At 39.4% G+C, this 25,630-nt stretch overlaps 1 protein-coding gene across 2 annotated transcripts in view; it reads right to left on the reverse strand.

Moving 5' to 3' along the window:
- Positions 1-25,630, reverse strand: part of ARHGAP18 (Rho GTPase activating protein 18) — an 88,469-nt gene that overhangs the window by 14,635 nt on the left and 48,204 nt on the right. The window contains exons 9-15 of one of the 2 annotated variants that reach the window (XM_065632144.1): positions 23,960-24,119; positions 21,484-21,566; positions 20,064-20,270; positions 19,088-19,234; positions 13,410-13,534; positions 11,858-11,919; positions 6,958-9,263 (exon numbers count right to left, since the gene is read on the reverse strand). In XM_065632144.1, the coding sequence (XP_065488216.1) occupies positions 9,172-9,263; positions 11,858-11,919; positions 13,410-13,534; positions 19,088-19,234; positions 20,064-20,270; positions 21,484-21,566; positions 23,960-24,119 (876 nt within the window). In that variant the 3' untranslated portion in view covers positions 6,958-9,171. Of the gene's footprint in view, positions 1-6,957; positions 9,264-11,857; positions 11,920-13,409; positions 13,535-19,087; positions 19,235-20,063; positions 20,271-21,483; positions 21,567-23,959; positions 24,120-25,630 lie in introns of those variants that run through there. The other variant, XM_065632145.1, reaches the window with a different exon arrangement.

The raw sequence follows: 25,630 nt of genomic DNA on the forward strand, positions 1-25,630 counted from the left end.
TGGTTGGTAGGGGAAGGGATGGTGCCAAGGTTGTCTGTGTTTTCAAATGTGACCTGGAGCCCTGAGGTGAGCGGGTACAGAGGAGAGGTCAGCGCTGGAAGTGAAAGGAATCTGTGGGTCAAAATTTGCACTGGTGCTTCTGGTACAGTCTGTAAAGACAGAAAAATCTCAATCTCTAGAGGCGCTGTAACTGCTTGAACAACCAGGGTGAAGAGAAAAAATAAAGAACTTTGCTAACCATTAAGCACAGGAATTATAAAACACTATATAGAGAGCACAGTTCCTCCTGCCTTACCAAAGCACACAAACCGTGACATAAACTGTCATCGTTGGCACGGTGTCAGAGCCCCAGATGCCTTTTTTTTAACCTGAATTCCATGAGAAAATTGATATGCTTTTGTGAATGGGGACCTAATCCAGCAGGGACTTCAATAGAGACTGGATGCAAAGCTTAAAAAAGAAAATAAATTTAAAGGTAAAGAAAAGTGGAGCTGCCCACAGGTGGCAATCATACCCTTTGATATGATACAGGGAAGGTGTTAGAATAGAAAGGTCTTATGACTGTATTGACGTGGCTGCGGCAAAATTTACATATATATATTTGTTATCAATACAACATTCAGAGGCAAACTCCACAGGGATTTGGACACTTTTAACTCCCGTATGCTACATACTGTAACAGCATAAAGGAGCGGATCAACACTGCTGATTCCACCAACAATATCCAGAATGTTAATCATGGCAAAAGCATCAAAACACACTGAGGAACCTGAAGGATCCGGTTCCAAAGGCAGCAGAGATTCATTCTGCCAGACCCCAAATACACCGAACTTCAGGAACAGCAACCCAAAAAAAAAAATCCCCCAAATTAGAAGCCAACAGTTCAAGTGTTTGCAAATGGCACAGACATCACAGTGGAAGCTCACCATAATAATATTTAACCTTTTTGTTATTTAATCGTTCTACTAAAAGGTATTCTTCAAAAAATTAAAGCCACGTCTAAGTAGGAGAAAAACCAAAACATACACACACTGGCATATTTTGTGTAAGATTATAGTGAGCAGGCCAAAAACGGTTTTGAGGAAAAATTTGTTAAAAGGACGTAAAACCAGTTTTTCTTTTCTCAGGAGTAGGAGGGCTGCCAGAAATTTATAGGACCAACAGTTAATATGTAAATGGAATGACCAAAGAAGAGACCACAACGGAAAAACTAAATTAATTTTCTACATCTATATTATCTCTTTAGAATTTACAGGACTGACTCCAGACGAACTCTCAAACTGAATTTCAGCAAAAATTTGTAACACAACTTGAGAAAATTAACACTAGCTAGTTACCAGCAGCAGATGGTCTTTGCTCACAAAATAAACAAAATTCAAGTATGACACAGCTTAATTGTCAAATTTAGTAATCCATTACTGAAGATGACACTATTATAAAGTCATGACTCATGGATGTGTTGAAGGTTTTGAGAAAGTTCATATAAGCATGTTGACAAGGAAGACGCAAAAAATAAAAGTAGACATCAAAAGACTGGTTAAAAAAATGACAGATTAAATTCAGTGTTAAGTATAATGTAACGAGTATGAGGAAAAAGTCCCAAACTGCATTCACAGTGATTGAACCATCAGCTATGCCTTGTGAGGTTACATAGCTGAATGTTATTTCTGGCCTTTTCCTCTGTGCATACTGTAGATGGAGCACACTGGCACAGACAAAAACATCACACAGGGTAGATCTTTACCTTCTGTCTCTGTCATACTAACTGTCTGAATATTGCTAAAGGGCTTTATACAAAAGTGGGAGTGCTAAAATTACCCCAAAGTAAAGGCAGAGACAAACGAAAAATAGCCACTTTAATCAGCATTGTCCACACCCAGCATTTCTTGTGAGACAGCACCTAATAAACAGACATGGGATACCAGTGCTGTCACTATCAGCATAGCTAATTATGCAGTTTATTCGTACTGTTTATGCACTAATTTACTTTTTCCTAGAACCAAGTAAGTGTTTTTAGAATTTACTGTGCCACAGCCACGGAAGTCTTGGCAAAAAAAAATAATTAGTTCTTTCCTAACTTTACCAACAGTGTACCACTGGCTTAGCAAGTACTTTTCTGCTAGCTCAATTCCTCTTATAATGATCCAAGCAGATTTGATATAGACAACTTAGAAATTTTTTGGAAAACATGAAGAGCAGAATGTTGTAATCATGTATATTTTATACCCAAAACACCCACATTGCGGTTATACAGAAAAAATCTCCTAATTATGCTGTTTTCACTATAATTTTCATATATTTGAACTCCTAACCATGTCAGATTTCTCTGTTCTCTCATTGCTAAACCCAACAAGAAGAAAAATCTTATTTCTTTTTGTTCACAATGTCACATTAAAAGCACCAGCAGACATTTTTGCCACAACTCCAAGACCGCACGGGAAGGCTTTACCCTTATCATACCTCACAAATGCTGCTTATTTCAAGATCGAGTGTTTTAAACAAAAACAGCATCTCAGATGGATACCACCTGGCTCCATCCAAAGATTTTACAGTCACAGAAGCAAAATGCTGCACAGAATAAGTATGGGACTGATACACAGGAGAAAAGGAGTCCGGGTGTGATACTGAGATGGGCAACCCTCAGCTCTGTCTTTCACAGATAGGCAAAGCCCCACAGCGAGAGCTTCAACACCATTTCACCTACTCAGGCTCTGGTTCCCACTGAAAGAAACTCCCTTCGTGCAGGCTGGGTCAGATTTATGAATACAGACAGCTTCTGGCAGACTACAGCTGAGGAGGAGCATCCAGAATAAGGGCTTGGGAGCTCATTTGCCTTATAACTTACAGAGCAAAATGTGGGAACATGCTAGAATATAATTAAAGCAACCAAATTAGGTTAGAAACCCTGTTAAGTTTCAGACTAATCCAAAATAAGAAGGCAAGATTTAAATCAAACGACTCTTCTCAGATTAGGGGGAAAAGTGAATAAGAAACTAGTTTCCAGTTGCTAATCCAAGGCAGCCCAGGGTTTGGAACCTCAGTCAGACACTCAAACATTTCCAAGCAATTACGTGTTCCCTCGTTTATTCTGGGTCATTTGGAGCGAGTCATGTATCTTCATGTTGATAACCCACAAGGGACACTCCAGTAACTCACGCGAGCTTGCACTTTTCTGCTATGCAAAGCTTTCTGTCCTCACAGCGTCACTGTGTCGAGACAACTTGATGCTGAAGTTGTACCTGCTTGATGCACCATCTCAGATAAATGAGTTATGCAGTGTGTGACTAGCCACGGGTGTGCAAAAGAGACATTAAATTACATACATGACTTCAGGAAGCCAAAGAGCTGTCAGTGCAGCTGACAGGATGCACGGCATGAAAGCAGACAGGAGCACACTAGTAGAGATCTGATGTATATAGTTAGAGCACTATATAATATTTTAAACTCTCGCCTTCTCCGAAAGACACTGATTTATTTATATTGGGGCAAAGGCGGGGAGGAAAGGGGAGCAGACATTATGAGACGTACATACTCGGTTTCGCGGCTCCCACGTTCCGCCGGCCCGCATTTGGCGGGGGGTAGTGACCTCCCCGTCCGTACCCAGGGGCGCGCAGCTCCACGGCGGCGGCCGGGACGGGGCGGGCGGCGGGGCCAGCACCCTACGGCCCGGTCCAGCACGGCCCGGTCCGGCTCTGCGCGGTGCAGCACCGCCACCTGCCGCCGCGGGAGAAGGAGAGCCGGCAGGCAGCGCGGCTGCGGCAGGTCCCGGTGGAGCCAGGCCAGCGAGGTCGGGCCACCCGCCGCAGCGTGCGGGGATGTCACACGCAGAGGGGCGGCTGTCGGACGGGGAGATAAAGGTGTGGGCGCTGTAGGTCTGAACCTCCGCTTCTCGCAAGCGGGCGATGAGTTACAGCGGAGAGCGCACACATGTTCGGGTAATAACCAGGTGGCAGTTTCACCGCTCTGAAAGGCACGTGAAATCCCGTGGGGGAAAAAAAGCACAGAACTGACTGACATGCAGGACCCGATCTAGCGAGGCAGCATGTGATCAGGATGCTCACGGGAACCGAGCCAGCTCAACCGAAGCCCAGGCATTTTCAAGAGTGACACATATTAGGGAATGTCATGCTAACACAGAGGGCAAAGCTCATGTGGCAGGTGAGGTACAGAGACTTCAGCTCTCGGCGTGCATGAGCGCTCCTTACTGGTCTTACAGTGCCACAAGAAGAATGAAGGATCCTTTCAATCATCCCAAAAGGGACTAATCGATAGTAACACCTGCAGGGATTTTGAACCACCACCACCACCACCACCACCACCACCACCTCTGTGTGATTCGGAACACAGGATCTGAACAGCAAGTTACATTCTCACTACAGTTTAAAACCTGCATGTGAAGGCTGTCCCTGGATACTGACCAATTTTAGATCTGATCTTTGTCCAGGATGAAGGTAATTCCCAACAGACCTACAAGCAGAGAGAGCAGATATACCACTACCCGCCTCCTGGCCCCTGTGAACGCCATTAACTGCAGGTACAACTCAGGCTGGGAAGGTGCTTGTTTAGCTGCTCAGTCCATAGAGAGGGGATGGGGATGAGTTGTACTAACCAGAAGTTGTGGAGAAGCCGCATCACAAAAGCCGGCCCAGGAGAAGTGCAGCAGCTTCAGCAACAATCACCCACGTCAAGTCAGCAAAGAAGATTCAGAAGTCAGAAGGCAACGCGAGCAGGTGCTTTCACAGGCATCCAAACGCCCGATGCCAGTTCCCGATGGCTGGCTGTGAGCTCCAAGCACAGCCTCCCTCCATGGTCAGAGCGTGCACAGGTTCCCTCTCCCACACCTGTTCTGGTGCCTCAATAAAGGCTGAGTTGATGCTGTGGTCTTCTCTTTGATCAACAGGCTTGTACTGCCTGTCTCCCAAGTACATAATTTTATGAAGCTTGTGGAAACTTAATTATTTTTGAGACATTCCCTCCCCTCACTCCATTTACCAAAAATGACTGAAGTCTGCCAAGAGATTCAAAAGTAATTAGGGGAAGACACATATAGGCAGCGAGATTAGCCCAGACACCTCTCCTTTGGAAACCAGGCTAAAAACCACAGTATTGTATTTATTAAAACGGTCCCCTGAAGTCAGATTTGTGATTGCTGTACTTCTGTTATTGGCAATATGGCAGATTTTAAAAACAATTTCTGGAGAATTATATTTGGTTTCTACAAATCAGATTGATTCCACCCCTTCTAGCCGCAAGCAAGCCATTTATGAACACTTTTCCCATCTGTTAAATGGGAATAATAATTACCTACCTGCCTCAGATGTCATCTGTGTGCAAACACGAACAGTGGTTTGAAGATCCTATAAGCACTGCTTTACATTAAAAAAAGAATTATTGTAAATATTGATGTAAGATTAGTGTGCATTCATTTTATTCATTTTGAATGGTTGCAACCTTTTAAAAATAGCACAATAGAGGTCTAATCCTCAGATATATTAAGTGTGATACAGAGGAAGTCATTCATTGAGCAAATCTTTTGCCAAGTTAGCTTTCTGCGGTGATTTAACTCTTAGTAAAAGAATGTATTTGATTGGACAGTTCCATTAGTTTTAAAAGGAATATCTGACAGAGAAATAATGGAAAAAGTTTCTAGGAAGCCTTTCTCAAATGTTTCCTTCTCCATCTGTGCTCACTGGAAGAAAATACATCTCCTTAGCCCCTGAATTCCTCTCAGTCATGCCACTGTGTACTGAAAAGCCTGAAGGAAACTCAGCCAATGCTTCCATCCATGCAGACCCCTTTGTAGAATCATAGACTAATAGAATCATAGAATAGTTTGGGCTGGAAGAGACCTTCAAGGGTCACCTAGTCCAACCCCCCTGCAATGACCAGGGACATCTTCAACTAGATCAGGTTGCTCAGAGCCCTGTCCAGCCCGGCCTTGAGGGGGAGGATCTTCCTCCTCCCTCCCGCCTTTGTGAAACCTCACCAGCACACTCACGCACGCTGCCTGTGGACCTGCAACACGAGACAACAGCAGCTTTCTTCCCAGAACCTGTGGATATCGAGGGATGGTACATCTGCTTCACACAAGCTGGGGCAGTACAGAAGGCTACGGAAAATGAGTGCAAACTCTTTGAAGAGGGCAGGCAGTGCGAGAAAAGTGTCAACAGCCCACACAAGCACTGCACACCCTCCCCCCTGCCGCCAATATACATTAGAGGACGATTTTTGAGCATAAAACCAACCTTACATGTTCCACGACATCCAGGCATGCTGCCCCACTCCTGCCTTCCCCCATCCCAGTCCCGCTGCGCCGGATGCATCCCCGCCACTCTGCCGGCACAGGGTTGCGCACTAAGTGTTGAGTCAATTAATCCGTCAGCTGGGTAAAAAAAAAAACCTGTGGATGTGTTTTCCCAAGTCATTAGCTAAACAATGATCGGCTGCCAAATTGCCCCAAATAAGGAACCCGAGCAGTGTTGTCTTCTTAATTATAAAAGATTTTTATCAGCTTACCTGAATGCGTTTTGGACTTCCTCCTTGTGCCCTAATTGAATTATTTCATTATGAGGAATTAAGAGCCAGTATTTTCAATAAATGCCGAGAGGGATGATGTTCCCTCGTGTATACCCAATAAAGGGTTGTATTATGGATTTAGTGAGGGTGCGCTGTGATTGCAGCAAAGTTTTAAACTTCTAACCGGTATTTCCTTTTCCAGCAGGCATTGATTTTACAAAACTGTTTCTAACTTATCAATGCCTCCTTTTCACCCACAACACTACAAACTATCTACAAAGACATAAAGTGTGAAATTAAAAAATAATCACTGCTTGTGTCAGTTGTGTGTATTTTACATACAAATATAAGAATTCAAATGAGAAAAGAAGTCAGAAAAAACAACATTTAATTATAAAAGAGTTTTTTAAATTAAAAAAAGATAATGGCACTAAACCAGAAACAAAGTTATTTAAGAGATCATAGCCACAGGGCGGTTGTAATTTTATACTGAAACTGTACAGCTGTTCCTATCATCTGCACTTTGCTCCTGATTAAAATAACATCTAGAGTTCCAGTAACAAGCAATCTTTTACAGAACTATAATGTATTATGAAAATGCACATCATTTTTGTATTACATGACAAAAAACCCTTACATTTATTACATTAGATTCATAAATATTTACCTAAGCATTGTACTGTTTTTCTACTCTACCGCTTACACTTAAAGAACAGGGAGTGTGGTTTGTTCTACTGACAAGAGTGATTTGTCTCACAGGGCTCACCCATGGTGGCACAGTGCTAAACCACCCGGGGGTACCCAACGAGATGGAGCTTCGAGGGCAGCACAGTCACATTAGAACAATTTCCTGTGGTATTCATCCTGCGTTTGAGAATTCTTCAGTGCTTCCTTTCCATATGAAGGCAGCCTTTGACTTCAAAAAAACAATAAATACTTACGCCCCCAAAATTGTTCATATGCTGTGGATAACAAATAGAACTAGTAGATGTCTAATTTTTCTATGACCTTTCAGAGTTCTGTTTCACGGCCTGCATATAAAATAGAGAGTTCCAGTGGTTACTTTGGGAACAACACGGTCAGGGCCTGCATCCAAAGCTCAGCAGAAAGACCCTTTATTCCTTTAATCAGCTTTGATCACATAAAAGAATGTAATTCAGTCCTTGATTGTATGTAGAATATTCCCTATGAGATCAATATAATTCTGTGTGTGCATTGAAAGAAAATATTCCATCCCAAGGATATAATTTCACAGTAGTTATTTCAGGTAGTCAGCGCACAGGTGTGAGCGCTTAAGCACGGCTCAGCTAGTTTAGTTTACAAATCAACTGTAAAGCAGTACGCAAGTTAGTGAAGCCCAAAGTGTTGCTGTGGGACTGGGGCTCCAGAGCCACTGTCCACAGCTCTTTGTGCTGCAACAAGCCACATCAGATTATAATTCATTATCAGTGAAGTCCACAGGGAGCTTTCAGTCCTTCCCTGCAAAGAGAAGGATTTGCCATAGTTCACCACTGGACTATTAATTTTTGAAGTGGTTTAGACAGCATCTATCAGCATCAGGGAAATCAGAACTTGATTTCCACCCTCATCCAGGACAGACCAGACATAAAGCTGATGGCAGATAATACCAAAAAGCCTACGTGAACTCCACAGCAGGCCTTTCCACTGATTTTGGGTGAAAGGTTTGGTGGTTTGCTACCTATGGAATTTAGACTACAGTTTCCCTCTATAGTTATTTTGTTCTTCCTGAAAGTTTTTATTGTGCTAGTAAGTGGCAGGCTTTGGCAGTTCACAAAATGCAACCTATCAGATGTCCAAAACACCCAAAACCAGTATAAGTAACACAGCTGCATCTCATTGCTGAAGAACCAAAAGGTCTTTCCAGTGCATGACAATATTCCAGCAAGGACACTGCCAAAAGTGGTGAGCTTCAAAAACTACTCACCTTGTCACGTGGTCCTTTTTTTTTTTTAAATAATCTCAAGAATACAATAAACTGGAATAAGGACAAAAAATATTTAAAAGACCTAGCAAAAAAGCTGCATAGAAAGCATTTTCACAGTTGTTTTTAAACAGTTTTCATCAAACTTTACCTAGAAAGTGAACAAAATTAGGACTTCTAAAGACAAAATATATTGCATTGCATGTTTTTTTTTTCCTGCGAATTTCACACCTGGGAAATTCATATGACTGGTTTTAGGTATTTTTAATACTGTACCATTCAGAAGTGCTCATCACGGTTTGGTTCTCCAGTGTACTAGCACTGTACAGACCTATATGAACACAACTCTACACAAACAGATTGCAGATCTCTAATATAAAGAGGTTAAACATCTGTTTGAAAAATAAATTTTTCTGAAACAAGACCTACCAGATGGGAGGTAGATTAGTGCCATTAAAATATTTAAGATACTTATTCTCATTTCAAATATGAGTGGGAAAACTGTGCTATCTCCAAAATGTTGCTGCGAGTAAAACTGAAAATGTATTGGTAATCACTGTTGGGCTTCCATCACTTTTTTTTTTTTTTAAACTGGATAAAGTTCTATTAATATATATAACACAGTTGAATGTTGAAAGGACACATTATTCCTTTGAAACATTCAGCCTTACAAAGTAAGTCCACAAGTTGTTCATTTGCCATTAGTTGTGAGCTTAACTCTGCTTAGATTTTATAACCCACTCAGCATTTGGGTTGAGCTGGTACAGGTCCTTCATGTAGGTATCATCATCAAGGCAGCGTTCTCCTAGAAACAGAAGAGCTATGTGGTTACATCAGTATCAAAAACCAAAGAAACAATTTTCAAAGTTCCTGTCACTGCTTTAGTCAGTTTAGGTTTTCAAGCCCTTTTTGTGCTACTAAACAAAGGACAACACAGCTAAAACCTAGAAGTGCTCTCGTCCTTCTCATCTGTCTTGGGGAGGAAAGGGGACAGAGGAAGAAGGGAGAAGCATAGGGGCTGTGTCACCTCTGTGGCATGTTCTAGGTCAGATTTTTCACACAGATCATGCACATGGGAGCTCTCCTCTGCAAAGGTTTAGGAAAAAAGGAGCAATGCCCTGGTCCTCTTGTTCACATTTATATAGAAGCCCATTAAAATTACAGGTTATTTCCCCCTTCTTAAATGGAAAGTTTCACCGAGGTTTGTCCTCGCTAAGAAGGTTTACCCCCTATCCTGCTCCTCTTGGTCAGCAGCTCTGCACAGCACTTGTAAAGGTCACTGCCCTAGGAGGGAACAGAAGTACAGAGTTCCTGGTGTGTTACAAGCAATTAATTTATGTCTAGTAGCAATGATGAAAACAGCATATGCTGATCCATCAAGATCTGCATACTCTTTCCATTCCCCAACAGGCAAAGCATTATCTCGCGCATTTGCAGCCCTACGGCAGAGCCACTCTCCCAGTCCACCGTGCCAGTGGTTGGGGTAGATGGTTTGTGTGCCAGCCAGATGTTTCAAGCACCCGTGCTCCTGAAGCAGAAGGTGAGCAGAGGTGCGATGCTGCAGCTGGGTTTGTCTGCCAGCTCTTCAGATGCCCTGTGCAGAGCAGGCAAGAAGGCAAGACTCCTGTTCAGCCAGGCTCGGTCTCCATCTGCTCATTCTCCATCCACTCTCCTTGCCAGGTGGCAGCCTGTCTTCCCTCCAGGATTTTATCCCAACCTACATGACCTGTACTGCCCACGCTGCTGAACTTGGCCCTCTCCCCCACACAGTGCAGCATGTTCAAGCAGTGAGAGCACAGAGACAGTGGTTTGCCATGTCCCTACCCAGTCCTGGTCACAAAGCAAAACCAGAAGTCCCATTCGGTGCCCTGAAGCTCTACTATGCAGTACTAAGTAAACATCTGGAGACTTCAGCAGCTCCATCTGCCAGGGGACAGGATCAGAGCATTGTGCATGTTACACTTATGAGCATAAGTGTAAGCACATGAGTGTCTCTTGAGCCTGTCGAGTCCTCTTGCTTTTGGGGTCCCTCTACGTAAGTCAGTCACATTGGGCAGAAAGAGAATGGCAAAGATCAGGACAGCTGGTTTACTTAAACCTGTACAGCAGGCTAAAGTCATGGAGTTTATCTTATCCCAACTGACTATTTGTAAGGGCTGATTAAAGTTGAAACTGTCTGGAAGTATTCAGACAGAGGAAACATCTAAGCTTTCTACCCTATTTCATAACAAAACAAATCTGCAACTAGTCATGTATTTTCTCTGAGATCCATACTATTTCTGTCACATGTTTAAAGTGATAGGAAGTTGTTCCAGTTTCACTGGAATTCTGTTACAAAAACTTTTTTCTACAGTGACCAAATCTCTGTAAAAGAAAAATATACTCCTTTCCTTTAAAAAAAGTCTTACAAATGTCTATACATATTGGAAATGCAAGAGAACATACGATATATTAATCTGGCATCCAGCTATCTTAGTAACTTATTTTTTGCCATCAGACTTAGTAAAAACACCAAAACATATCTGTTGTATGGAATATAGAAAAGTGTTATTTTTAATTTACTTTAAGTCATTTGGTTTAGACACACACACAAAAATAATTGATTTAAAATAGTGATTAAGTAAAAAGGAAGAATACTGGAAGTAGCAATTTACATACAGGATTTAAACTTGCAGAGTAAAAAAGTACAGGGTATTCATGTAATTTTATAACATCAAATAAAGTTTAAGAGGTCACAGTTAATAAGAAAAACGTAAATGTAAGTCCAATCCAATGCTGCTTTCTAGTTATATTTTTTTTCCTGAGCATATGAAAAATAGTGTGATTAGAAACTGATCCCCTAATGCAAAAATACTTCTGCATTCATCAATTTCAGAATTGTGTTCAAAATGATCCTTTGGCATTAACCTTACTGGTATGCTATTTGCTTTAATCAAGAGGGTCTAGAAGACAGAGCAGGAAAGAAATTGTTGGAAAATTTTATCACTAGGTCATCTTTCTGGTTGAGCATTTTTTCCCCAAAGGAACCTGCAAGCAATGCTCAAATGCAGAGCATTAAGGCCTGAAAGACCACTTATTATGCCTCAATACAAAGAGACGAATAAAATGAACTTCAAGCACCTTCCTATCCAAGCTTTCTGTGCTTCTTCACTGTGCCTATATACCAGGAACATCTGTTACAGCTGTGAGCATCCCCTTGGAGAGGTAAGAAGATACTACTAATATGATGATCACACCAACACCTCTTGCTTCCTTCTCCCCAAGGTTAACTGTCTGCCTTAGTGTCAGGGAAAAATGGGGACATGAGTAAAAATGCAACTACAGTGAAGCCCATGGACAACATGCCAAGGAATCCTATTCTATTAATAGCAAAATAAGTTGTTCAGAAGCCATTCTTACCAATATTTCCTCCTATTTCATAAAGAAAGACGTCTTCTTTCTTCAGTGTTTGGACATTTCCACTGTCAAGAACAAAACACAATAAATAACAATATTGTGAAAGAGCTTGTACACCGGCCACACAGACATGTCCAGGAAAAATTAAGCTAATTACCATCAGCAGTGTAGTTAGAATCATAGAATCATAGAATCAATGTCCTGAGTTGGAAGGCACCCACAAGGATCATCAAGTCCAACTCCTGTCCCTGCACAGGACAACCCCACAGGTCACACCATGTGTCTGAGGGTGTTGTCCAGTCTCTTCCTGAACACTGTCAGGCTTGGGGCCGTGACACCTCCCTGGGGAGCCTGTTCCAGTGCTCCACCATCCTCTGGGGGAAGAACCTTTTCCTAATGCCTAACGTAAACCTATACTTGTCATAAACCCTTCATCTTTATACAGTAAGTGAACAAGAACATCCATGCATGCAAGCGCAAATGAATAGCCCTGCAAGTGAGCAATACACTACAGAAAAGATAAAATAAGATAGATGTGAAGAAACTGTGGGTTTTAGAAAATAATTCCATTGTTACTAGCAAGTAGCCTGATATTTACCCTTTGATTTTTCTTTCACTGCTGCTGCAAAAATAAGTATTGCCCTCAAACATTTCATATTTCTGAAAAAAAGCCTTATGGTTGGGTGGGAAAAACCACATTCTTGCTGTTTTTAATGTTGCTGCAACTAAAAGAAGTAAAAAAAAGACAGTGGAAGAATAAAGTCCCTGTATTACAAACGGATTCTCCTATTCTCTCTCCTTAATTGTAATAATATATGCGAAGGCACAGCCAGAAAGTAACTTTCTGTCAAAGTGTAAACTTCTAAAAACAGCATTTAGGAAAATGCAGCTTCTTAAGTTCAACTAGTGTATCACATTATTGCTTTAGCATGAATAGTTATATATGGTTGCACTCGTGTGTTAATTTTTTTTTTCTAAGTCTATTCTGATTTGTTACTTTGCTCATATTTATAGAGACAGATGTAAAAGCTTGATTAAAACTTCCCCCTTTCTAAAGGTATTTGGATGACTCAAATGTAGTTTTCCTTTTAAATCACTGCACATGCATGACATATGCACGTATTTATATTCCAACACCTATACTGTTGCTATATATAAATGTATTTTTTTACAAAATATTTTCTTTCTCTTTTCCTCACTCCTTTGTTTCCTAGACTTATTTACTTGAAGCTCCCTTCTATCTTCTTCCCAGAAAGTTGCAAAAGTATTCCTGACCCATCAGATCAAATAGCAGTTAATTTTCTACTATCAGCACTCATGTATTCCTGAAGGCTTCATGAGCTTTACTGACATTGGAAGTACTAAGTTAATTCCTCAAGCATGTATTCTAATAGGCTAAATTTGGCTCAAAAGTTCATTAAGTCACCTGGATTTCAAGTATTTTAAAACTTTTTTATTGATATAATATATATTGATATAATGTAATATATATACATATAAATATATGCATATAATATTCTTCCGAAACAATAACAAAACAAAAATGTGTTCATACCTTTTCTGGCTGAGAAACCTGGCTACTATATCACTGGCTTTCAGTTCTTCTGTCAGCTGTATTGCCATGGAAACTTTCGAAAGATGAGGTGCTTGCACCCGTATCACTCCCTGAGGAACATCAGCCTGCAAAGCAATAATGGTGTTGGAACAAAGCAGCTTGCAGCTGGCTTTGATGCGCTCCTCAAAACACAGTATGGCAGAAGTAACTTGGTACAGTGCTCTGTAAATACACTGAACTGCTATCTGCTACACTTCACTGCAGAAATACGATAACTACACGGTAATTCAGTAAATTACATCAGACCTTCAAATCTCTTTTTAACAGCAGGGAGAACTTTGGAACAAAAAACCAGTAGTGTTTAATTATTTTTCAAAGATGTTAAGAATAACAATAACAATTACTGCTATATTAAGAACATACTTTGGTATGATAAGAAGCATACGAGACTGATACAGAAAAGACTTGCTGCACACATGAAATCCAGGCAACCTCCCTGCACCACCCCCCCACTAAAACTTCCAGAAGAAACCTTTCCAGTTTCATTTAATCTGAATTTCATGCCAAAAAAAGAAATCACAAAGCATTCACAGGTAGGTCCACTTTAAGTGATCCCTCTTTTCAAATATAATTTCCTTTTAAAACAGATACTCACTACTGCAGCTTTTTCTCCCCATATTTTATTCTCCAGAATGTATTCAGCTAGTCAAACTGCAGGTATGGCTACGTAATGGATTTGTATTTTATTTCAACCCCAAAATCCTTGGTGATGAATATCAGTCATATTAGTTACAGAGAAGGAGGGCTCCAAAGGACAGTTTTTCTTTTCGACTTGCAATACACGACATGCGAAGTTACAAAAGGATTAATTTATTTGTGAATAAGGTCCTAATTTCTGTTCCTGGAAATCTTAAGGTAATTTGGCTATTCATATTATATTACCATTTACCCAAATGTAAGAGTCTCAGCAGTCAAGGTTGATTATGACAGTTCATTCTCTTATTTTATCCCCATATTTACTGCAATTTTATGGCTGAACACTTCTTCCTCCGTAATCAATGAACAAATGTGGGTACCTGTGAATCCAGGATAGCTTCTCTGAAACCATCTGAGTTAAACGAATATGGAACAAGTATAAATGTGAGCAGAATCAGAAGCATACTGTCCTGAGAAAGCTAAAGGTTCATTACTATAAAAGTGATGAGCTATGGTAAATAATTTTAGTCAAACAATCCTTCTATATCCAGTCTTTTTATTTATTGATTTAAAAAAATACTAGGCATAATAACTATTTATGCCTAAAGCACTTAGATCACCAAATTGAGAATTCGCTTCATAGTAATTGTGGAATCAAAGATTCATAAGGCTACAATGGTTCTCAAAGAGCAACTCTCTAAATTTATCCCTAAATTTGTCAAATCTCTTTTTTAAAGTCTCCACCTATGGAAATAATGTCTGTAGCCATCTGCTAGGAAGTTAACACCTGCTTAAACATCTTTTGTCTCTTTCCAAACTGTTGTGATCCTGGCAAAAGGAAAGGAAACTTCTGAGGATGAAATGGTTATTTACATATGTCCCTAACTGGTCTTTCAGCATGGTAAATTTAAATTGGTTTTCATTTTTCTATACAATTCTGTATCATTTTATCTCGGTTGCTTTTAATGAGGTTTTTCCAACCGTCAGCTAGATAACAGGGCATTTTTCTATAGAATGGACATATGATAAATTATTTAAAAACCTGCCTGCTTTGAGTGCACAAGAGAAGGAACAAGGAATGTCCACAGAGCCGTAACATTACAGTCACAGATCAAACAGAATAATTACTTTGTTTATTCAGACAGAATCATTATTAGCTCAGCTAGTGAGTCCATTTTGCCACTTCCACCACCTGCAGATACAGAAGAACTCATGCTTAGCTGCACAATATGTTCATGGTCCTCAACTATAAAGAGAACAGATACTGAGCATCCTCTAGCCCATTCACTGTGCAAGTCAGTGGGAAAGAAATGTGGCCATAAAATGTCTAGGAGCAGAGTCACAGAGGACCTGTTTTCTGCACAACACAGTTCAAAACATCCAGGTTAGTGCTCCACATCACAACATGTAAGCCAAGTACCTATAAGGTGATCGACAATATGCTGAAGGGTGAGTCACCACTACTTGGTTTGTGAGTCCCACAGGCTCTCTCAGGATGACGTTTGCAACGCTGAAACCTCTGACTAAGTTAGGCACTTCAACACTTTAAAAACCTGGAGACAGATACATCTTTAGTTGACGGAAAATACACTGGCCTGCATTCAGTCTGCAGCAGGCGCAGCAGTCACCTGTGAGGTATTCATCTTCCTTCAAACCCCTTCTTTTCAGAGGGACTTGAATCTGTATGTCACAAAAGAACTGCAGATGCTTGGCTATAGGATCTGGGGTGAATCTCTTCCAGATTCTCCTGTTCCATTTTGCATGACACAAATATTCATCAGACTAGATGAAGAGAGGAACAAAGTGACTATGCAGTATTTTCACTAACAACTCAGATGATGGAATATAATATATATTCATGAAATGTGAGAATGATACCAAGCAGGAATGGGACAAACATTATGAAGAACAAGACTGGAATTCAAAGGGATCTTGCTACATGCAAGATAAAGTCTGAAAGAAAGGGCATGGAGTTGTTCTCTTTGAACTGCAAAGTGTTGCACCTAATTGGGGACAAAAAACTGTAAAACGACATAAAGTGAAATGACTTAGCAGGTAGCAATTTTTTAGTAAATAATCTGGCAATGCAGTGGATAACAAATTCAGCAAGAGTCAGTAATGTTATACTGTGAAAATTCAAAATGGTTATGCAAACAGAACGGCTACAGAACACAATGGTTATTCTAACCTGTTAGATAAGCCCAGTAGCATTGCATTGTACTGCTAACATGACTGGTTTTGGAACAACTGTAACATACAAGAGGAATACAATAACAGAAGGTATAAATGTGGCTATGCTATTAGGTAAATTTCCAGTCCTGAGGGCATCTTTGTTTCCCTAGCTACAGTATTATGCACCCCAACAACACCACAAAGACTTAATCCCTAACACAGACTTGGAGACATAGGTATGCATCAGTATCCCAAAAAGCAATTAACCATCACAAGCCCTCTAATATTAGCTGCTCTCAACCCTCATGAGCCCTCTAACATTAACCACTCTCAGCGCTGTACAGAGATCTTGCCCAAAGTTTGCACTAAATGATATTTAACATCTATCTTAAAAGGAGAAATCTGATTGACAGAGAGCCCTCATCAGAGATAAGATGAAATTTTATCCAAATGAGCTGACTGCCATTAAGAATGCAGATATTTACATATTTCTGGGGAGCATGGAAGTGACTCAAGCTCTGTCCATCTATGTTTCATCATGTGGCGTGCCACAGCATATGGTAGAAAATAGCAACTTTTACTTAGTTTTTGTTCAGCTGCATGCAAGATAATTAACTCTCAGAAGTTTTAAACAGTCTTCACTGGAGTGGGGAATCACCACTAGTCTGGCTGCCTTACTTGCTATCTAATAGTGGAATGCAGTTCAGGAACTGCATGGGTAAATCACCTCAATTTCAAATTAAGGCAGTATAAATTGCAAATTGGGGAAAAAGAAAAATCAATTACTTTTCCTTAAAGAATGGGACAATTATTTACTTGGAAAAATGTATAAGATTGTCATTCAAAATGAAGACTTATCAATTTGGGAATCTGATTTTAAGAGTAATATGTTCTCAGGCACCCAAATTACTGAATAAGCATGATGGATTTGTTAAAAATTGTACCATTTAATTTTGAAAGAAATCTCCACAGATTTCTAGGGCTTAAAGAAAACTCTTGAGGAGTAACTTTACATTTACATTTGGGTATTACATGCGATTTCAGCCCTAACTCCCCATTGGATTGAAAAGGCATATTTTACTCTAAAAGACCAACAGCACTGAATTACAAAAAAATTCAATACCTGAAGTTTCAACAGCATTTGCCTATTTCAGTGTATTCGCTGTTATTCCTCTGTTGAACAGAGGATGGCAGCATTAAGCGTAATTTCATCATAACTCAACTAAACTGTAGTCAAAGAATCCTTTTCCTATTATACAGCGTAAAACAAATGTCGGCATTTACTTAGCTTTATTTTAAAATTGCGAGTAAGTCCTCATTCTGTGTACAGATTCCTTCATATAGATAGATATGAAAGCAAGGCAAAGTGATGCACGGAGAATTAACTAATTTTGGACATTAAGAAATGTGTTAAATACTGCACACAAAATGAGGCAGGAACACTGAAATATATGTCTCCACCAGATATTAGGTGCAGTTGTCCAAAGCACCCAGCTTTTTGCACCTTAAAAAAAAAAAAAAAAAGGCATACTTACAAGGCAGATTTGAGGGATGTTATAGCATATTCATTTGCCATATTCTATTTTTTGGCTTAATAGCTTAAAAATGCCTTTATTAGAATATGACAACCTCTTTTTGTAACAGTTTGCCACACATGTACTTGGTAAGAAAAACAGACCACTGAGACCAATGCACTTTTACAAGCTACCACAAGATGTCTCTAATTCACCGGAATCTTCAATATGACTTCAACTCACAAGGTGGTATTTTCATACCAACTAAATCCGATATATATTCATTATGTTATCAAGATACAGATATTTGGGTTTACATGTTTATGTATTTAAAATAACTTCAGAGTCATGTATTTTAAATGCATTATAATTAAGATACCATACTGTATAGGCTAATGAGCTTCAAAGACTTGTAATTACTAACTTCATCGAAATCGTAAATAATAAGCAATTTCAAGGTACATGAGATATATTTTTGAAAAGTTTCCATGGCAGAGGGAACAGTTCGGTTAAAATACCTGTATAGAAAAAAAAATAGCACTATAACGCCATAGGATTTTATTTGTTTTTTGTTAAAGAGTGTGTGAAGAAGGCTACACTGAAACATGCCCTGACATCAGTGGCGGGTCTGGCAGAAGTCAATTACCTAATGGAGAGATATGAAACTGTAGATTATATACACCGTGGTAAATTGGGAGTAGACAGTTCGACAGCAGCTGCATAAGAAGCAGTTTATGGGTTTTTTACATTTATTTCACCCTTTGGGGTTTGTTGGGGTGGGCAGATTGTGCATGCTCCACTTTACAAGGAATGGTTACAGATTAATTGAAGCAAAGAGTGCAGTAGTTTGGGAACTCCTGGAGGAGGAAGAAGGATTAAATGCTGGCTTTTTTTCCAAACACTATTAAATACCTAATAGTGAAATCCAGGTATTTATTTTTGAAGTAAACACATGGGCAGCAATGCATTTAAACATGGTGCAGTAATAATGAGTGTTGTCACAACACTTGCTTCCTCTACAGACACAGACCTAAGGTACTTTTGTTTCAGACACCCAAACTGAAACAACCTGTGCAATATAATTTTTCCAAATATAAATATTTTGAAAAATCTGGGAAAACAACCAAGCAACCAACCCAAACCTCTATATGTGTCATGCTGGTAATCCATGAACTATGAAACACATATTAACTTGATATCTATCAAAATTCACAGTTACATAAATGTAGATATCCCCCCTGCTATTTGCACTTTTTCACTAGGGATGATAGTCTTATTAGTGGTATGTTTCCTTACATCATTAGGGGTCTTCTCCTGTTTCTCATGCTTTTCCCGGTCATATGCCATCTTTTTCAGAAGTTTCTTCATAGCTTTGTCCTTTTTCTCCTTCTTCTGGCTTTCGGTGTTTTGTTTTCTCACTTGGTTAACAATAAACTTAGGAATCTAGATGAATATAGATGTATGTTCATTAATACATAAGTATGAATACCCACATAATTTCCTTAAGTAACTAATTTATCAACATTTTGAAAATTGACAGATTGCCAGGTAGAACTCAAAAAAAATTAGTATTTATTTCCAGTAATAATTAAAGATTGCAGTAATATAAAGCTGTGAAACCATTTAAACTCCATTCCATTTGCAATGTTATATTCCATTCAGTAAGCTCTCAGAGGAAGAGAGGTAGAATCATGCGGTGTTTTTACTACCCTCATCCAAAATTATTCACTCAACACTTAATCTGTGTGATGGTGATAATAGTGTTCCCTCACATGCAGCAAAGGTCAAAACTGTTTAAACTTGCTGATGGACAACAAAGCCTGAACTTCTCCAGTCTGTCTAAGATAGAGCTTTGCTTAAGACCATGACACAACTTCATGTTTTGTCGAAACATGTTTTATATAATATCAAGTTTGATCCAAAAGGGAAATGGACTAAACCACCATGTTTCCTGTAAATACCTCTAAACATAAAAGAATAAATTCCTCATAACAATGCACACTGGTAGGCCAAATACAAAGATCCCTCAAGGACTTATTTTTGAGTTCACATATGGTACATACAATATTAAAACTCTGACCATCAGAGCTTAACTCTACTATAAGATATAACGATTCTGTTTCGCTCCCATAAGAGTGACCTATGAGCAAGAACCCAGCTGGATGGGGCTAATCTTTCTCTAAATCATGGAAATAATTCATATTACTACTTTGTTCAGATGCCTTGTTTGCAAAAGCTATTATTTCCATCCCCGCTTAGAGAATACACTTACTGTCCAGAGCAGCTTTTGGTACTGAATCATAAAGCGCATGACATTTGCTGTTCCAGCTGCCATAACAAACTCGCTTTGTTCAATAGTCTTTGAGCCCAACCCATGAAACGTGAAAAGGTTTGGGGCCATCACCATCGCAACATTCTTTAACGTCATTTTATTTTTGTCTCGATGATCAATTACCCTTTGGAGGAATTCAAGCAATACCTGAAATAAGAGCAGAACTTAGAGCTCAACTCTGCACATGAAAAAGTTACAAGTGAAAGACCATGTTCTGTATTTATTGAAAAAGCTCTTCATTCCTAATAAAACCACATTAAAAACAATAACAGAAGCGTGGATATGTTTATTCCCAGGAGTGTAACACAAGTTTTGTTTCCTTTAAGAAATGAAGAAAATAATTCTAGTTATTTTTGTGGATAACATTTTCAAAAGCATTCAAGTGACTATGAAGCCCTGCACAGTAAGATTTTTTTTTTTCAAAACTCTCATTATGTAGGTGCATAAGTAGCATCCTACAGATGCTTTTAAAAACATTGCTGTTGCTTTTCTTAAACTGAAAGTGAACACAATATTGCCAGCTGTCATGGTTATGGAAACATGGAGTGGCTAGTTCTGTAAGGTAAGCAATTAATGAGTAAACCACTGCATTGTGAATGACAGGTAGCCACTCAGAAACTGCCAATCTTCAATTAATTCAGTTCCAGACATTTGTAACTCAACTCAGGAGCCCTCCTGACTGCTTCCGCACAGTAAATAAACTCAAAAAGAAATGTTTAAACAATAAGACCTAATAGGGGTTTTTTTGCATGTAATAGAACATGTTCTGCATCCTACACAAACCCTACAAATTCATTTTTGATTGTAGCAATTTTAATAGTAAGCATATTCTGAAAAAGATGAACAGCTTTGCTATAAAAGAACAAGCCCAAATTAGAAGACTCCACGTAATGTGCTGCAAATATCAATAGGAAGTGTAAATTTCTAGCTTACTGCGAGTAGAAACAAACAGCACAGACAAAAGTGGGGAATAAAAATGAAGAGCAAACCCACTTCATAAAAGCAAACTCTCATCCACAGTATTCTAACATTGTTTATTTTTTGAATTGGAAATGATGACTGCTGGGGGAAAAAAAAAAGAAAAAAAAAAGAGAGCGCAAAACTTGTAAGAGATTATTATTGTAATCTCCTGGAGAAATTTCAAGTCATTCTTAAAAGTCATTTGGGAGGAATTCGGCTACTAAGGTGTCTTTTTTTTTTTTCCGTGAAGTTCTGTGAAATATGAAAAAACAAAGAATCACTAGTTTCAGCATTAACTTTGAACAGAAAAAAAATGTTAAAAGACAACAGTATTCATTACAGTGGATTCACAGAAACAGACAAGACATCTGTGCAGGAAAAAAGTATTAGCAATTCTAACCTTCAGAGTGTCTCTGTTTGCTTCAGGTAGAAGGAGAATCAAAAGATTCAAAGCTTGCAGTTGCTGTTTCCTCGTTGGAAGATCTGTCAGTGAAGCACAAGAACCTCAGTATTTTAAAATTGTCATTTGTCCTCTTCAAAAAGCATGATTCCGAAGTGGAAACCTCTTGCAAAATGCTGAATGCATACACATGGCTAATTGTCATAGTACGACAAAGGACTGGCAGATCCTCGCTTTCTGATACTCATTTCCAAATGTTCTTTTAGGATTCAGTTGCTTATGACTCAGCAGTCTTCTGGCAGTATTTTCCAGATGCCTTGTGATTTCTTTATTTTGCAATGTTACAAGAAGAAACAGTCAGTTCCTCCCTTTTTGAGCCTGTGCCCCAACATATGAAAGGGCATATTCAACACTGCTTTCACAGTTTCTCTGATTGCCTGAACAGTTGCACAGTCTCCCAAGTCACCCACGCAGAATCAATACCACGTGTTGCTGAATAAGGCAGGTCTCCAGCAACATCAGCAGCAGCTGCAATGGCAAACCAGTGGGGATAAAGCCAAGAGCAGAGAAGCTCAACACATATCTACAGCAGCGAGCGCTGTACCAAACGTGGCAAGCTATAGTTAAAGAAAAGTGCTGTTGGTTCTGCCTTTTACCCAGTTGCTTGGTAGTGCATCATTCACTCAAGATGCAGGGTGAGTGCAGCCCTGTACTCCTCCACCTGCTACAAGAGCTCCTATGTTCTGGCAGTGCTGAGCAGCAGAAAGCCCCAATGCTCACATTTGTCACTTGCGATAAACTTCCTCCTGTCATGCTTTAGAGGACATGCTCTGGCAAGTCTTCTCAGCAGATTCCTAATGAATCAGACCATACATAAAACAAGTGAGGAAGGAGGTACCCACTTGATGTAGTTTTATCACACTATTTCAAAATTCAACAGGGCTGTTCTTGTGCGCCCTGCTGGCATTCCAGCTGAACTGCTATTTCATATATGTTTCGTTCAAATCAGTTTGGGAGATACCACCAAGAAAAAAGTTAACTGATGAAATAAAAAAATCCCTGACTACTTTCTACCATTATAAAAAATAAGGATCTGAATAAATGAGTGACAAACTATACAGCCATTTAAAACATGCAAGTAGTGATAACAGTGTATTACCTGCTCTAGAAAGACATACATTAAAAGTAAAGCTTAAATTTAGTTGCAAAACACCATGTCACAATGCTCACAAAGCCATGAGAATCAACCTTCTCCTAGGAAAGTAAGCAAAAATACAATTGCAAACCAAATAAAATTCATCACTTAAATCAAGGTTTTCTGTCTGTTTACCTAAATAATGATTGAATTTTGATTACTGTCACAAAGATGGCTCCTTTTCTCTATAACCTAATGTTATTACATGTAACCAACAAGACAGGCAGACAATTTAAACAATGGGAGGCTATGAAGTGCTATGTCTGTTCTGCATCAAATCCTTTGGCTCAATGTAGAAGGTGCTTTGGATCCTGGCACCTGAGTATTTTCTGGGTAAGTAAAACCACATAAGCCTTCAGACAGCTCAGGAGTGGGAAGCAGAAACCCTCCTGGCTCCAATCAGTATCCAAAAAGTGGAACAACCCTAAGGATCTGTTTGCTGCCAGCACCATTTGAAAGCATTCTGGCAGCTTTAACTTGCCCCTCAGCACTGCAAAACCAGCAACACCGTGTAGCAGGCCTAAGCACCAGCCCCCTACTCCCGCCAACTTAATTGCCTTGAAAAGCAGTGCACAACCCGCAGACTGATAAAGCCCATGGTTTTTAAGAATATTCGTCTATCTGCCTGTCTGTGGGAATAGATTTTTCTGAAACTTGCACTCCTGTGCTGGCTGGGGAGTTAATGTACGTGGGTTCTTACTCCTGATCCATTATCGCCAAGTCGCTCTCTTTCAATTACAGCTGGTATACTTGCTGTCTTGGTGACCAGTTGGCAAGGAAGACATTTTGACAGGCTCTTGCAGATCTCAAGGGATCTGGGATGATGAGCAGTTCTGACAATTCTGATCTGACTTCTCCTATTGTAAATGGTTAAAATACCCTAAACGGTATAAATTACCATTTGTTAGATTTTCTGCAGAACTATTATGTCTTTGCTGTTATTTTCTTTTGAAGCAAATATTGTTTATAAACTGATACCATCATACACAATTTCCTTATAACCCATCTATAGCTCCTAACGACTATCTGCTACATCTTACCAGAAAGTGGCAGTGCGCTTTCGTTTTATGTGAAAACTATTAAGACAGAATTTCTAGAAAAGCTGTTATCTGTACATTAACAAAAATATGCCCAGTCTTTTCTCAAGAGAAGTCATATTGTTGCTATTCAACTTGATTTTCAGTTTCACATATTACTAGCGAAATTACTGCTACAGCAAAGAGGCACTTCTCTGCACCGGTACCTACTCTCTGCAGCTGAGACAGAAAGGACACTACTCACTCTGTACATCTTGGAAAGCTTTGAGATATTCTACAGTGAGGAGTGGCTGAGGCAGTTCACGGATAAAGAGTTTTAAAAGACTTGCTGCATCATGTTGCTTTACATTTTCCCAGTTGAAAGTCCCTTCATAGAATTTTGCTTCCAGTTCTTGGCAAAGACTCTGAAAGACAGTAGATACAGAGAGCACCAATAACACTTGGCTGCTGGAAGTCATGCATTATACACACAGCAATACTTTCCATACTTTGAAAGGGGTAAAAAAATGGGATACCTGAAATATCACTTAACTCCAGCTGCTGATCTTTTGCTACAAAAAGATAAATTTGGGATCAGAAGTATTGAAAGAAAACACATAGTAATAGGCCGTAGATGGCCAAATCATACAGGAAGAAAACCCACGGGCCTGCCTCAAGACCATATGGAATATACTGTAAGAACCAGACATATTCATTCATGCAAGAGTTACTGTGGGATACTGTTGGCAGCAGACATCACTGTGTACCTGCCCTGCTCCCATAGCAGTACTATTACTGGGCTTCCAGAGACATACAAATGGAAATATGTTGAAAAGACTGAGTCTTCTTGGTCTCCTGTTAAGCATCAGTCCCAGCCTTGCAGCCACTTCATTTATCTCCCAGTCTGGCAGAGTGGGAAGTGGCCCCAGCATAGTGCCAGTGGACTCAAGGCACCTCTCACAAGTCCCTCCCTTCTTGCTTCGGTTCTTTCAGGCAGAAAATGAGGACAGAGACACTGGCTTGTTTTGTAAGTATTTGAGATGAAGTGAAGGAAAGCGCTATGGAAAAATATGGCTTTATTTATCTGGACAAGAAAGACACATTGGATAGTGGATACTAGATACATTTTTAAGATACTGTTCTCATTAAATTTAACTTTGTCCAAATGGAAAATGGGTCTATTTCCAAAGAAAATGGTGGACACTTAGGTTGATATAAAAGATGGATGTTCTCAACTGTCCCCCAGAGAGATCTTCTGTCTCCACGGATTACGCAGGGGGTTCAAAGGTATAAAGATCCTACCTCAGATGTGTAAAGTCAAGTGGGTATGACTTCCTGCTCATCAACAAAGGCAAGCTTTAGAAATACAGATGAAAATTCTCCCCCTGAGTGTCATCAGCTTCTCCATACACATTCAGAGCAAATCACTGTGGCAAATGCAGTATTAAACGACTGGATAAGATGAATTGTTTCGTCTGAGAGGCAAGGGCGGAAATGCCAAATACATATCCTAAGGGACCAATGCTTAGCTTTTAAAGTAAATGTACTTAACTATGGGGTATTGCAGATATGCAATGCATTTTTTTAATTAACTCTAAAATCTATAGAGCAAGATAGCGAAATATTTTTTCATTAGATTATCTGTGCCTTTCTATAAAACTAAATCATGAGGAAAATATTTTCTATGCGAAATAAAAGTTTAAGAAACTTAAGAGAAAACATCAGTCCTTTAGTATGCTAAATTATCTGCTTTTCTATAAAGTTTTCTATTGGCATAAGTAAAGGAACTTAACATCTTTGCTAACAAAACAATTGCTTAATTCAAAGAAGCATCTCCTACAAATGAGTAGGTAAAAATTAATGAAAGTCAAATGGTAAATGATCCTCTGCCTCGAAAATTGTATTAAACTGATAAACTCAAAGAACAAACAAAGAA

Source organism: Caloenas nicobarica, chromosome 3 (genome assembly GCF_036013445.1).
Source record: "Caloenas nicobarica isolate bCalNic1 chromosome 3, bCalNic1.hap1, whole genome shotgun sequence".
In the NCBI taxonomy this organism is placed as follows: domain Eukaryota; kingdom Metazoa; phylum Chordata; class Aves; order Columbiformes; family Columbidae; genus Caloenas; species Caloenas nicobarica.